The 11,991-nt window shown below is 59.9% G+C and overlaps 1 protein-coding gene across 9 annotated transcripts in view; it reads right to left on the bottom strand.

Annotated features, from left to right (window-relative positions):
- Window positions 1-955: 955 nt before the first annotated feature.
- FAM193B (family with sequence similarity 193 member B) overlaps window positions 956-11,991 on the bottom strand; it is a 32,917-nt gene continuing 21,881 nt past the window's right edge. For 3 of the 9 annotated variants that reach the window (XM_062188614.1, XM_062188616.1, XM_062188617.1), the window contains 5 exons: window positions 11,556-11,795; window positions 4,470-5,484; window positions 4,242-4,317; window positions 3,360-3,457; window positions 962-1,797 (listed from right to left, as the gene is read on the bottom strand). In XM_062188614.1, coding sequence (XP_062044598.1) covers window positions 3,361-3,457; window positions 4,242-4,317; window positions 4,470-5,484; window positions 11,556-11,795 — 1,428 coding nt within the window. In that variant the 3' untranslated portion in view covers window positions 962-1,797; window position 3,360. Of the gene's footprint in view, window positions 1,798-3,359; window positions 3,458-4,241; window positions 4,318-4,469; window positions 5,485-11,555; window positions 11,796-11,991 lie in introns of all 9 variants that reach the window. The other 6 variants (XM_062188608.1, XM_062188612.1, XM_062188615.1 and 3 more) reach the window with 5 other exon arrangements.

Raw genomic sequence — 11,991 nt, 5'->3', positions numbered from 1 at the left:
ACTACGGCATGACGGGTCTCGCCGAGGGACAAATTTCCTCTACAGACTCTGTAGAGTCATCCTGCGGATGACTGCGCGGCTGTTGCGGGGGGTGGGGCTAAGGGCGAAAGTGCCATGCAAGGCATTGTGGGACACTGGCAGCTTAGGAGCCTGCGCGGGTGGAAGTGCAGACCGCGGCTCCGCAGTTCGGCATACGGCCGCGCCCGGCGCCCACGTCATCGGCAGTCCCTGCCGACGCGAGCCGCCTAGCGGCCGGGCGCTGGAGGACGAGGCGAGCGTCGGGACCCCGGCGGGGCGGGCGGGGCTTCCCGGGCGACCCCACCGGTTCACCCCCGGATTCTGGCGAGGCTGTGTACGCGAGAGAACGACTACTGCCCGCGCTGCCGCGGAGCTCGGGGACCAGGAGGCCGTGGGCTGGCCACGCGCGAAGGCCACAGCCTCGGGCCTCAGAGGAACGAGCGGGCCGCGCCGCGCCGACCTGGGCGCCTGTGTGATGAGCGCCCGGCAGTGCGGTCTCGAGGCCCACGAAGGCAGGGAAGGCGGATTCCCGGAGCTTTCACAGTTCGAGGGCCTCTCCGCTGGGATGGGAGGGGTCGCCAGGGTCTGGAGCCCTGGACTCAGCTTGTCCCGGGGCCCGGCAGTCTGCCTATCTCTTTGCTGCTGCGGGCTGCTCCCTCAGCCCTGCACCTTCTGAATCAGAGTAGTGCCGATTCCACGCAGGGCAGGAGCCTGGCGCAAGCGCAGAGGCGAGGAACACGGCGGTTTCACAGGAAAGTGGCCGCAGGATCGGCGCTGTGTCCCTGCCCTAGAGACAGGGCCAGGGCCCTTAGACTGTGGGCACGGCCTCCAGGCAACATGGTCCCCACAGAAGCCCCAGCTGAGCTGGCCTCAGCAGAGAAAACCACCCTGGTGGCAAGGCGTTAGGATACAAGTGTGTGAGGCATCCTTGGAGAGGGTAAGCTAGCTCGCGTCAACGACAGAGGGCTTGTTACCGTCTTAGCTGTCAGGTCCCTAGGCTGCATTCCCATTCCTACGGGGAAATCAAGCTTCGTCTCCCCCAGTCACCCAGGCACAGCCACACGGTCCACAAAGGTCTCTCCAGCTTCCAGCTGCACAGAGGCCGAGTCCAAAGCCTCCGACTCACCAAGCTTGCAGAGAGGGGGCTGAGACGGCAGGGAGAGGGGCGGCCCCACCACAGCCCTCCCAACCCAAGGCAAAGGCACTGACGCCAGTCCCGCCGGCCCATGCTCAGCCCTCGGCGGCCAGCCCTAGCTCACTTTCCCACCTTAGCATAAGATGGGTAAAAGGAGGGAGTGAGGACTGGGAGAGGCCAGGGCTGCAGGTGACCGCCCTCCTCGCCCACTCCCTGCCCAGCCCAGTGAATCACTAATGCACCATCTCCGTGTCCAAATGTTGCTTTATCTTTCAGCATGAAAGATCTTCACAGTATCAAAAGTAAAGAATTGAAAAAAACAAAAAGATAAAAACAAACAAAAACAAAAACAAAATGGAAACAGAAAGCAGTGTCGGGCCAGCAGTACCATCAGCCCCAGCCCCAGGCCAGCCCAGTCCCTGGGCTCTGAGTGTGGAGGCTGCGTAGCACCAGGAAGTGGCTCGGCCAAGGTCCTGAGGGTCCCCAGCACAGCACAGCATCCGTTCAGCTTTTGGTTGGTCCAGGACGGCGGCAGCAGGGAGGGTCTTCGGCAGGTGGGTGGGGGATGTGGAGGGAGAAACCCCAGACCTCAGCTGGCAGTCAGGGTCTCGGGACACCCTGCAGCAGCTCAGCCCCGAGAGCGCCTGGGAAGGAACAAACAAGTAGGATCACAGGGTGGTCCCAGTCTCCCACAAACAGCTGGCTGCAAAGGCTGATTCATGGGACCACCCCAGCAGAGGATGTAACTTAAGACCCTGTGGGTGAACAGAGCCCCTGGCCCGGGGTTCTGGCCACGCGTGGGGCAGTCCCTGGGGAGTCCCGGCAAGGGCTGCGTGACGGCACAGCCTCCAGCACCTGCTCTCCTGCGGGCATAGCTGGGCTGGCTGGCCAGCATCTGGTCCAGCAGCCCTGTGGGCACATGGCAGGGCTCCGTGTCTCGCCTTGGGGGGGTTGTGTGTGTGTGAGAGGACAGAGTTTCCTGGAGGGGGAGGAGGAGGTATCTTTAGTCTTGGAACGGAAGACAGGAGGGAAAGGCCAAGAGGACCGAGTGGGAGAAGACGGCTGCCCATGGCTTCCCAGAGGACAGTGGAATTGGGCTCCAGGAGGAGGTGCGACTCTCTCTCTCTCACACAAGGACAACAGGTGAAGTGCGCAGGATCCCTGTTACTCCTGCCTAGTGTGCACGTGAAGTGGGGGTGCATCTTGGCACCGGAAGATGTGCCTTGGGGTGTGCATGTTGGATTGGCAAAAGATCAGGGAGCCCAGCCCACTCGGAACAGAGGGCCGAGGGGAGTCTGCGGGAGATGGTCCTGACTTCCAGGCAGCACACCGTGCTGTAGGAGCCAAGGCTGAGCTGGCCCTAGCAGAGAAGGGGTGGGAACATCCTTGGGGTCGTGGTGAGTGCTGTCCCTGAACTCAGTCCACCTGCCCCAGCCTCCCACTGCCTTGAGGGGAGCCGTGCAGTTGCCAGCCAGCCCCGGGCCCTGCACCAAGGCCTGCTGGCCAGCTGCCCTTGCCTAATGTACGGTGCCCTCTCCAGTCTTCCGTTTCCAGAATGTCATCTGACTCTGCATACCGCAGACAAAAGGAGCCACACGGGTGGCTGGGAGGTCAGGGCGACCTGGAGGCTAGGTCTCTTCTTCATGAAAGCGGCTTGGCTACTGCTTTCCTCTCGAACAGGTCCTGTTGTGAAGCTCCGACTGGGCCCTCCACACTTTAGTGGCCTACAGGACCTCGCTTGCTTGTCGGCCCTGCTGACTGCCTCTCACACTGCTTCAGCTAAGCAAATTGGCAGCCTGCAGCAGAGCCAGGCCATGTGAGCAGCACTCAGCCCCAAGCCTGATGGCACAGGGGTGGTGTGGCCCCCAGGGGCCTACCGCGAGGTCTGGGAACTGGGCAGCAGCAGGTGAGAGAGGCTGAGCCCCAGTGCTGATGCTCCAGGAGCAGCTGTGCAGGTAGGGGCCCTTCAGAGCATGCGCAAGAAAGCTAAGGGAGGGCCTGGCCAGGGAGAATGATGGAGGATAGGGGCCTTCAGTGAGAGGCCACAGGACGGCCAGCGGGCCATAGCCAGAGTGCAGTCGCTGTGGTGCATGGGGCCAGGGCTGCCAAGCCCAAAGCCCACTTCTCGTGCCTCATGGGAGAGCAGAGTGCAGTAGGTGGAACCGTAGAGGTGGCAGCCCGCAAGGAGAGGGTGTACAGGCTCTACCTCACTGTGCTGTGCTGGGAGTGGTTTTCTTGAGGCTGAAGTTGGTCCAGTTCACAGCAACTTTTTGACGTGTTTGCTTTGCAGAATCCAAACAGAACCTGTTGGGTTTGGAAGATACCATTCAGAGGGGCCCTCCCTTCCTCACCAGAACCCTCTGCTAGACCCCATATGTGTCCTCACTAAGCCACCAGGCCAGCTCCACACTCCCTCTGGCTTGCAGGGCAGGTGGGCCTGGGTGCTCTCTGGCCATGCCCTAGCAACCACTGTCCACAAACCACAGGGAACGATGACTGCCGTGGGATGCAAGTCCCCTCCTCCACTCAGGGTTTACTCTAGCTGTATTGGAAGCATGCTGTGCCTTCCTGACCCTCAAAATTTCAGACACACTGGCCCTGCTGTCACAAACACCTTTCCATTTTACCTGCTCAGTTCCTACTTTTCAGGTTCCAGCTTGGTCATCGCCCTCCCAGGCCGGCCTCCTGGCCTACCCTACCTTCAGCGTGGTTTAAGAGTCCTCCTTCCAACCCCCACCCCACAGCTCCTAAGGGCTTCCGTCTCTGGGCTGTCAGTCTGGATCTCTCGCCCCATGTAGACTGTTCCCAGAGTTCAGCACAGGCACAGCGTGGTAAGTACAAATGAATCAAGCTGGAGAAGGCCCTGGTTTGGGGGCCTGCCACGTCTCCTGCCTATCCCTGGCATCCTCCCACATGCCCACCCTGCCAAGTGGCCCCCCGGGACCCCAGTGACAGGCCAGCTGGAGGAGGGACTGGAGGAGTGGCAAGGCCCCCAGGGCTAGCATTGAGGAAGCAGGCCTTCCCGAGCTCAGTGGCCCAGCACCAAGCTCCAGGGTGGGGAGCAGGAGCAGGTGGGGGGCACACATACCTCTTGAAGTACTCCACCTCGCGGTCCGTCTCGTCCATCTCCACCCCATCTGTGTCCTTGGGCAGGAACACGTCGTCTAGGAAGACACAGCCAGGGGGGCTCAGTGCCCATGGCCGGGCCTCTGGGGTCATGCTCTGGGGGCAGCGCTGCCCACACACCAGGACTACCCTCCACCCCGCGGCCTGGCTGGGGTGGGAGGGTCAGCCACTCGGTTCCTGCTGCACTCACCCAAGGAGGAGGCCGACTTCTCCTGCTTGTGGCGGCTCCGGCGGCTGCGGCCCTTGCCCTGGGGCAAGCTCTGCGGCCTTGCTGGGCCTGGGGGCTGCACAGACTCCTGCTCTGGAGGCCGTGCCTTGGCCTCACCGGGCCAGTTCCGCCAGGAGCTGCCCTTCTCCTTCTCAGTTTTGGGGCTGCTGGCCCAGCCTGGTCCTGGCCTGCTCCCCCGGCTCCCCTCTCCAGCCTCAGCACAGCCACCCACTTTGGGAGGTTCTGGGCCCTTGCTTGGTTGCCTGGGGCCAGAGGCCTGGCCCTTGGCACTGGGGGCCTCTAGGCTGGCTGGGGCTCGGGGGGCTGTGCTCACCTCACTCTTCTTGGCCTGACTGCCCTGTCTCTTGCCCTTCCGCGGCTTCCCACCTGTGGCTACAGGCTCAGGCAGCTCCTGCTTGCAGGTGGGGAGCTCCTTTGGGCTCAGCTCCTCAGGGTTGCCTGGCTTGGGTGTCTTGACCCAGATGACCCGGGACAGGTTGGGCACGGTGCTGAGTCTCCTTACCAGCCCGTTCTCGGGGCTGATACCAGGAGGAGGGCCCCTCACCTCTGTCCAGGGTGGGTGTGGGCCTCTCATTTCTGCCCATGGTGGGGCTGGCTCGCCTGGAGCTTGTAACGTGTGGTTCTGGGGGGAGCCCAAAGTCAAGGGGGATAGGTCAAGGTTGATGTCAGGCCGTTGCTCCGAGGAGCCATTGAGGTTCAAGGGGGTTAGACTCTGGGGCTCAGGCTCAACAGCCCCCTCATTAGGGAAACCGTTGCTGTCCTTGCCAAGCTCACACGCACTGAGGCTGGCACGGATGGAGTCCTTGACAGTGTTCTTGATCTCCTGCAGCCGGCTGCTCAGGAAGCTGTTGACCCGATCCAGGTCCTGCTCGGGCCACTCCACCAGCCTCTCCCTGGCAGGCTTCGGTTCCCGGCTTCCAGAAACACGACTCGCCTGCTTCAGAGCTTCTGCTGCCAACTGGGCCTTCTCCTTTTCCTGCCAACACAAGAGGCAGTCTCAGCAGGCGCCTGTGACACCTGCCACAGCAGCCTGGGGCTGGCTCTGCCGCCAACTTGCTGGAGACAAGACGTCCCGATCCTGGTTTGTGTGCCACCCTATAGGAGTGAGGACGAAGGGCAGCTCCACAGCTCCACATGCTGGGTGGAGGCATGGGCACACCCACAGAGGCCAGGATTGTCACAGCTTGTTCACCAGGACCCCGGGTCAGGTCCAACCCGAGTGGGTGAGGATGCAAGGGGCACTTCCTGCCAGGCCTGAGCCCTGGGTGAACTTCGGCAGCGCCCTTGCTCCCTTGTTGGGCCTCAGAGATCTCTCAACCATCCAGGAGGGAAGACTAAAGTGGGAACATGTTTACCGGTGCATTCCCTCCAATTGTGCAGGGGGTCAGGGATCGAAGCCAGGGCATCCTGAGGGTCTTATAAGGAGGATAGGGGCAGTGAGGTTGCCACCGCAGATGAGACTGCTCTGGTGGCTGCAAATGCAGGTGCCCTGAAGCTGGGTCTGGGTGTTGGCCAAGAGGGCACCTTGCCTGTACAAAGGTCACTCCCCTTGGTTGGCCTCAGGTGACCAAGGCCATGCCTACGGTGTATCCAATGGCGTAGCACAGAGGCCACTGGAGCCCTCACAGCTAGATGTGAAGAAGCGGCCCCTCCGCTCGAGTAAAGACCAGCAGGCTTGGAGGGGCAGGATCACAGTTTGTCTGTGGGCTCCAAGCCACCGCCATCTCTCTGCCCAAGTGCAGGGCACTGGCAGGCCAGTAAGGCCTCCAGGAGACGGACAGGTGTCGCACCCTTGGGAAGGAGGTGGTGGATGACTCCCACCACAGGTTCCAGATGGTCTGGGAATGGAGGGACAGGAACAGGGATAGGCCAACTGGGGACAGAAAAGGCGGCTTGCCTCCACCTCAGAGTCAGCTCCAAGCCAAGTGAGCCCATGCCCCAGCAGTCTCTCATCTCTTCTGAACACGAGCTGCACAAAAGACCAAGGTTAGCTGTCCCCAGGGGACCTTGGACAAATCACTTGTTCTATGGGAACCTTTCTCCCTTTGTAACTCAGCTTCTCTCCCTGCGGGGGGCTCTGAAGATGGCTGAGAGCGTGGGGCAAGCCCTTTTCCCTGCATGAGCACTGTGCCCCAGCAGAGGGGGCTCAGCCAGAAGCAGCTCAGCCATGGGCACAGACGAGGGACCGGGGCCCCCTGCTCCACTCCTCCCCAGCACCAGCACAGTTGTAGGCTGGGGCCCTGTACAAAAGCTCATTTCAGGAAAGCAATCTTGCTGAAAAGAATCGGGATGGAGGGAGTGGTGGGCGGGGGCGGGGCACATATGCTTTGGTGGCAAGAGAGAAAGCACCGAAACACACATCTCCTGTTGCCCGCTGTGAGCCTGTCACTTCCCACATGCTGGGCCCCGCAGTCCTTATACCTGTCCTGATACATTACACTCCCCCACTTACAGATGATGAACCCTGGCTCAGTAAAGAGTACGGAACTGGCTCAGGGTTCCGTGGTCAGCAAGTGGCAGAGTCATGACAGGACCCCAGGTCTGACTTCAGAAGTTCCTAGGGTTTCTAGTCCCAAGTGACCACCAGTTACTGAACCATCACCTCTGCGAGACAGGGTTGGCTCTGGGAGCTCAGCCACACAGGATACACATCTCTGCCCCCTGGGACTAGTCTGCTGGGGGAGACAGACACGCCAACAGGCAACAAAACTCAGAGTGACAGTGACAAGTGCTACAGGGAAGAAGGCACAGGGCCTGCTGGGAACCTAGAGGAAGTGCTCCTATCCCAGCCATGAGCACTTCCTGGAGCCCGTGCAGCTGGGGCTCCGACTCTTGGTGGAGCTGGGTAGGGCAGAGAAGGTCAGAAAGGAGAGGCTGGGCTAGCTAGGCAGGGGCAGTACCAGGAAGAGCTCTGCGGCCACAGGTTACGCAGGCCTGAGGTGTGACCCCAGGGCAATGTGTGGCCACTGAGGAAGAGAAAGGATAGGTGTGAGCTCTTTGGGGAGGCAGCAGGGTTGGGAGAAGAACGGGTGAGGAAATCGGCACTGCTAACCCCTGAGCTACTCTAGTAGCTTCCACCAACCCAAGCACTCCCGGGTGTCAGGTGCTCTGCCCCACCTGCCCCGACACCACTCCTCTCATCCTCACAACCACCGTGACTCGGGTTCTACTGCCATTCTCATTTCATGGACGATGAAACCAAGGCTTAGAGGTGAAGTGATTTGCCCAAGGTCATACAGCAAGTGTGGCAGAGCCAGCCTTCAAACTGAGGTCCAAGTCCAAGGCCCGTTGTCCTATGCTGCATGCCCCAGCACGGCGCCCCAGGCTCGGCTTCCGGTGCCCGGTTGCACAGTGGTGCTGGTAGCTGGACAGATAACAGAGGGAGAAGAGCATGCCTCTTCCTTATCAGGTGACAAGCTCAGTGTGGGATAAGCGAGTCTGAGGTGCCTGTGGGGCATCCGCGAGCAGGTGCCCAGTTGCAGCAGGAAACTGTGCCAACGTGAGCCACAGACTGGGAACTCTACCTGGAGGATCTCTCTTCCCCAGGGAGACACCCTCCAGAGGGAGGTGGAGCCCCGCCCCCAGGAGGAGGCAGAACAGCAGCCAGAGGCAGGGGAGAAATCTGGAGAGGATGGCATGCCCACTTCCCTGGCCCTGCAGGGCTGAGGATGGAGGTGGGAAAGAGTAACTGTAGGAGGCTTAAGGTTGTTTAGGGGACAAACAAGATGGAGTGTCATTTGGACCTGGCTATGTGTAGGGCTGGAGGTGCAGAGCACTTTGCTGTGAGAGGACAAGAGGGGAAGTAAAGAGGCGAATTAAAAGGTTGTTTTTATAAGAAATGTGGCTGTGAGGTAGCATGTTAAGCTTCCACCTGCAAGGCTGGCATCCTGTATGGGTGCTGCTTTGAGACCCGGCTGCTCCACTTCCAATCCAGCTCCCTGCTAAGGTGCCTGGGAAGGCAGAGGAGGAGGGCCCAACCTGCCACCCACATGGGAGACCTGGAAGAAGCTCCTGGTTCCTGGCTTCGGCCTGGCTCAGTCCTAGAGGTTGTGGCCATTTGGGGAGCGAACCAGCAGATGGAAGATCTCTTTCCCTGCCTCTCCTCCTCTCTCTCTAATTCTGCCTTTCCAATAAATTTTAAAAAATCTTTTAAAGAAAAAAAATGTGGCTGTGAGAGATCAAAAGAGCCTGGGAATGGGGGTGGGAGGGTTAGAAGCTTGAGGGAGTTTGCACTCAGAAAAGGAGGCAGGCTCACTTGGCTAATCCTCCACCTGCGGCGCCAGCACCCTGGGTTCTAGTCCCGGTTGGGGCACCGGATTCTGTCTCAATTGCTCCTCTTCCAGTCCAGCTCTTTGCTATGGCCCGGGAAGTCAGTGGAGGGTGGCCCAAATGCTTGGGTCCTGCACCCGCACGGGAGACCAGGAGGAAGCACCTGGCTCCTGGCTTCGGATCAGGCGGCCATTTGGGGGGTAAACCAATGGAAGGAAAACCTTTCTCTCTCTCTCTCTCTCTCTCTCTCTCCCTAACTCTGCCTGTCAAAAAAAGAAAAAGAAAAAAAAGGAGGCAGGAACCCTGAGCAGACAGCGGAGGAGGCGGAGAGGCCTGTGGGGACTGGCAGGAAGCAGAGCGGGGGCTGGGGGTGCCAAGGATGACTTCTCTCACCACAAAGTTTGCAGACAGGAGGAGAAGCTCTTAAGAGAATGTCTACCCAATGGCTTTTTCCTTGTTGACATACGAAGCGAGGCTATGTGCCAAAACCTAAGACGGGGGGTAGGGAAGGCCTGGAGGTTTGAGAGGCTGTGGTGACAGACATGGATGGGAGAGCAAGGAGACTTGGGAGCAACATGAGGCCAGCCAGGCAGTGTCCGGCACAGGCCAGTGGGAGACCACATGGCTGGCACCAGATTCCAGAATGTGCTTTCCTCAAGGTGGGGAAGGGACCCAGGCTGCAGGTTTTCCGAGTGGGTATGGCAGAAGGGCCAATGGGAAGACGGTGAGCGATGGGTTCCTTTGCTTGAAGTCTTGCCAGTATTCACTCATTTGGAACGAGTGCATGCTAGGTTAGCCTGTGAAGAAGACAACGGGGCAGGGCACAGTCTGCAGTGGATGAAGAAGACCGACCAGGAGGTTAAAGATGACAGAGCCAGGGGTGCAGTTTCAAAGGGCCAGGGACTAGTACACCAGGAGAGAGATACTAAGACTGGAACTGGGATGCTGGAGCAGGAAGACACTTGACTTCATCCATCTCCCAAGGCAGGAGGAAAGAGCGGCCTTCACTGGCCAGCTACAAGGTAGTCATTCTTGGTGGACAGCCCAGAAGTGGCTAGGTCCTGGAGGTGCAAGGGCCTACGGGAGGAGACTGCTGTACGAGCAGGCAGTGACCACAATCACCCCTCCCCTGACCATGTAACTGCCTGCATTCATTCCTATGTCTGCCTCTGACTACATGACAACCAAGTCTGAACAGGCAGGGCTGCCTGGCCTCTCTGCACCCCTGCTCCTACACTGGCTTGGCTGACATTATGGGTGCAGGGAGCCTTGGATGAGTGAGGACCGCAAGATAAACAGCAGCCAAGACAGATATGCAAGAGGTGGTGGGAATGTGGGGAGGAGGTTCCAGTACAGGGGAGGGAGTAAAGCTTCCTGAAAAGCTGACACCAGCAGAAACTGGGAACTGCTGTGGGAAGACGCCAGGAAAGGCCACGGAGACCACTGCAGCCCACCTACAAAGCCCCTGCCTGGGCGCAGGAAAATGCTGACCACTACTTCAGGCTGCAGAAGGGTCCTGGTTGTCCTTTGGGCTGGAAAAAGATGGAGAGTCACTTCTGTCTTCCAGAGCACTAGGGCCTTCTGACCGCCCCAGAACTCGTACTAGCTGGTTGTCAAGCTCAGATCTGTTTGGACGCCAGGCCTCCACAGGCGGCAGCGACTGTGGCACTACTCATGGTGGTGGGCAGGCGGAGAGGTCATGAAGCCACAGGGGACAGGCCACCAAGCCCGGAGGCTCATCTGGCAGCAGCTTCTACCCTCAGCGCCGAGAACGAGATCATCCCCACGGCTTCAATTACATCTCCGCTGGCAACTCCTCCCGTGGCACCTCCGAGCCATGTGGGCTGGCTGACTCCGCTGTCTTTGTAAGCCTCCCTCTGGCTCAGGGAAAGGCACCATCATCTTACTGCTCCCAAGAACAACCCAGGAGACATCCCGACTCCATCTCCTGTCCTGCCATCAGCTCAAAAGGCCTGTCATTGTTGCTTCCTCTGGGGGAAAAAACAAAACAAAACAAAACTTCTGCTCTGACTCCACCCTCAGTTCTCTCTCCTCTGGCCCAGCACTTCCTGCCTGAGGCATCAAAAAGGTTTTCCCACTTAGGGGACCACCCCTCCAATCTACCTTGCATGTGGCCACTCCCTCATCTTAGAATCCAGATCTGACCAAGGGCAGACACTGCCAAGAACCGTCCATGGCCTCCCCTCACCTGTAGGATGGAGTCAAAGCTTTCCAGCAGGGCCCAGCAGGGCAAGCCCCGCCCCTCTGCTGGCCTGGGTGTTGTCCTTATCTTCTACTGTGGACACACTGCCCGCACTGCTGGCAGGGCCCTCACTCCCTGTGTCCCAGACAGGAGGGGCTTCCCCTCACCCTGGCACTTGGCACAGACGGATGTGCTGGTCCACTTCTGTGCCAGTCTCCCCACCGGACTGAGCCGCTTCCAGGTGAGAACTCGACTGTGCCACATTGTGGATCCCCGTCTCTAGAGTAGAGCCGTCTGCTGAATGAGGAAGTGACCGACTGCGGCAAGTCCTCCTTGGCTTAGAGGAATCCAGTAAGCAGTTTCGAAGACCAGAGCGCAGTTTGTCCTTCCAATCGCTTGCCCCCAAGGCTCCCTGACCCTGAAGCCTCCCAAACTCATCCAGAAATTCCCAGAGCAGTGAGCTGTGCCAAGGCTGTAGGCGGCCAGCACCATGTGTACCCCAGAAGTCTTGGGGGCTGGGGCGAGGGATTCCTCGGAGGGGAGAGGCGGCAGAGCTGAGCTCCCCCCACACCCACCTTCTTTTTCAGCTTGTGCCGGGCCCGCTTGGCGGCCCTGGCGCTGTTGGGGACTTTGGGCTCCGTGCTGTTGATGAATTCCAGCAGCTCATCCACATCTCGGTGGTCCACGGCGGGCTCCCCAGGGATCCCGCCCAGGGCAACCCCCTTCATGGGCAGCTCCTCTTTCCGCCTGGTCAGCCTCGAGCGGAGCTTCTCCCGGATCTCGGTATAATTCCGACTCGTCGGGGCAGCGGGTGGCTGGGGGAGGGGGAGGTGCCGACATTACACCCCAGGCCTTCCGGCCTATAGCACTCCCACCCGCTGGCACCAAGTATGCGCAGAGGAGCGAGACAACTGTTCTGTCTACCACCAGCCATCAATGCCACACGGCTCCATCCTCAGCCGGGCTCCAGCCAAGGCGGCAACGGGTGCCGGGAGTGGGAGGGGAACAGGG

The sequence above is a fragment of the Lepus europaeus genome, chromosome 4 (assembly GCF_033115175.1).
Source record: "Lepus europaeus isolate LE1 chromosome 4, mLepTim1.pri, whole genome shotgun sequence".
Taxonomy (NCBI): Eukaryota; Metazoa; Chordata; class Mammalia; order Lagomorpha; family Leporidae; genus Lepus; species Lepus europaeus.
This window is presented reverse-complemented; position numbering and strand designations above follow the sequence as displayed.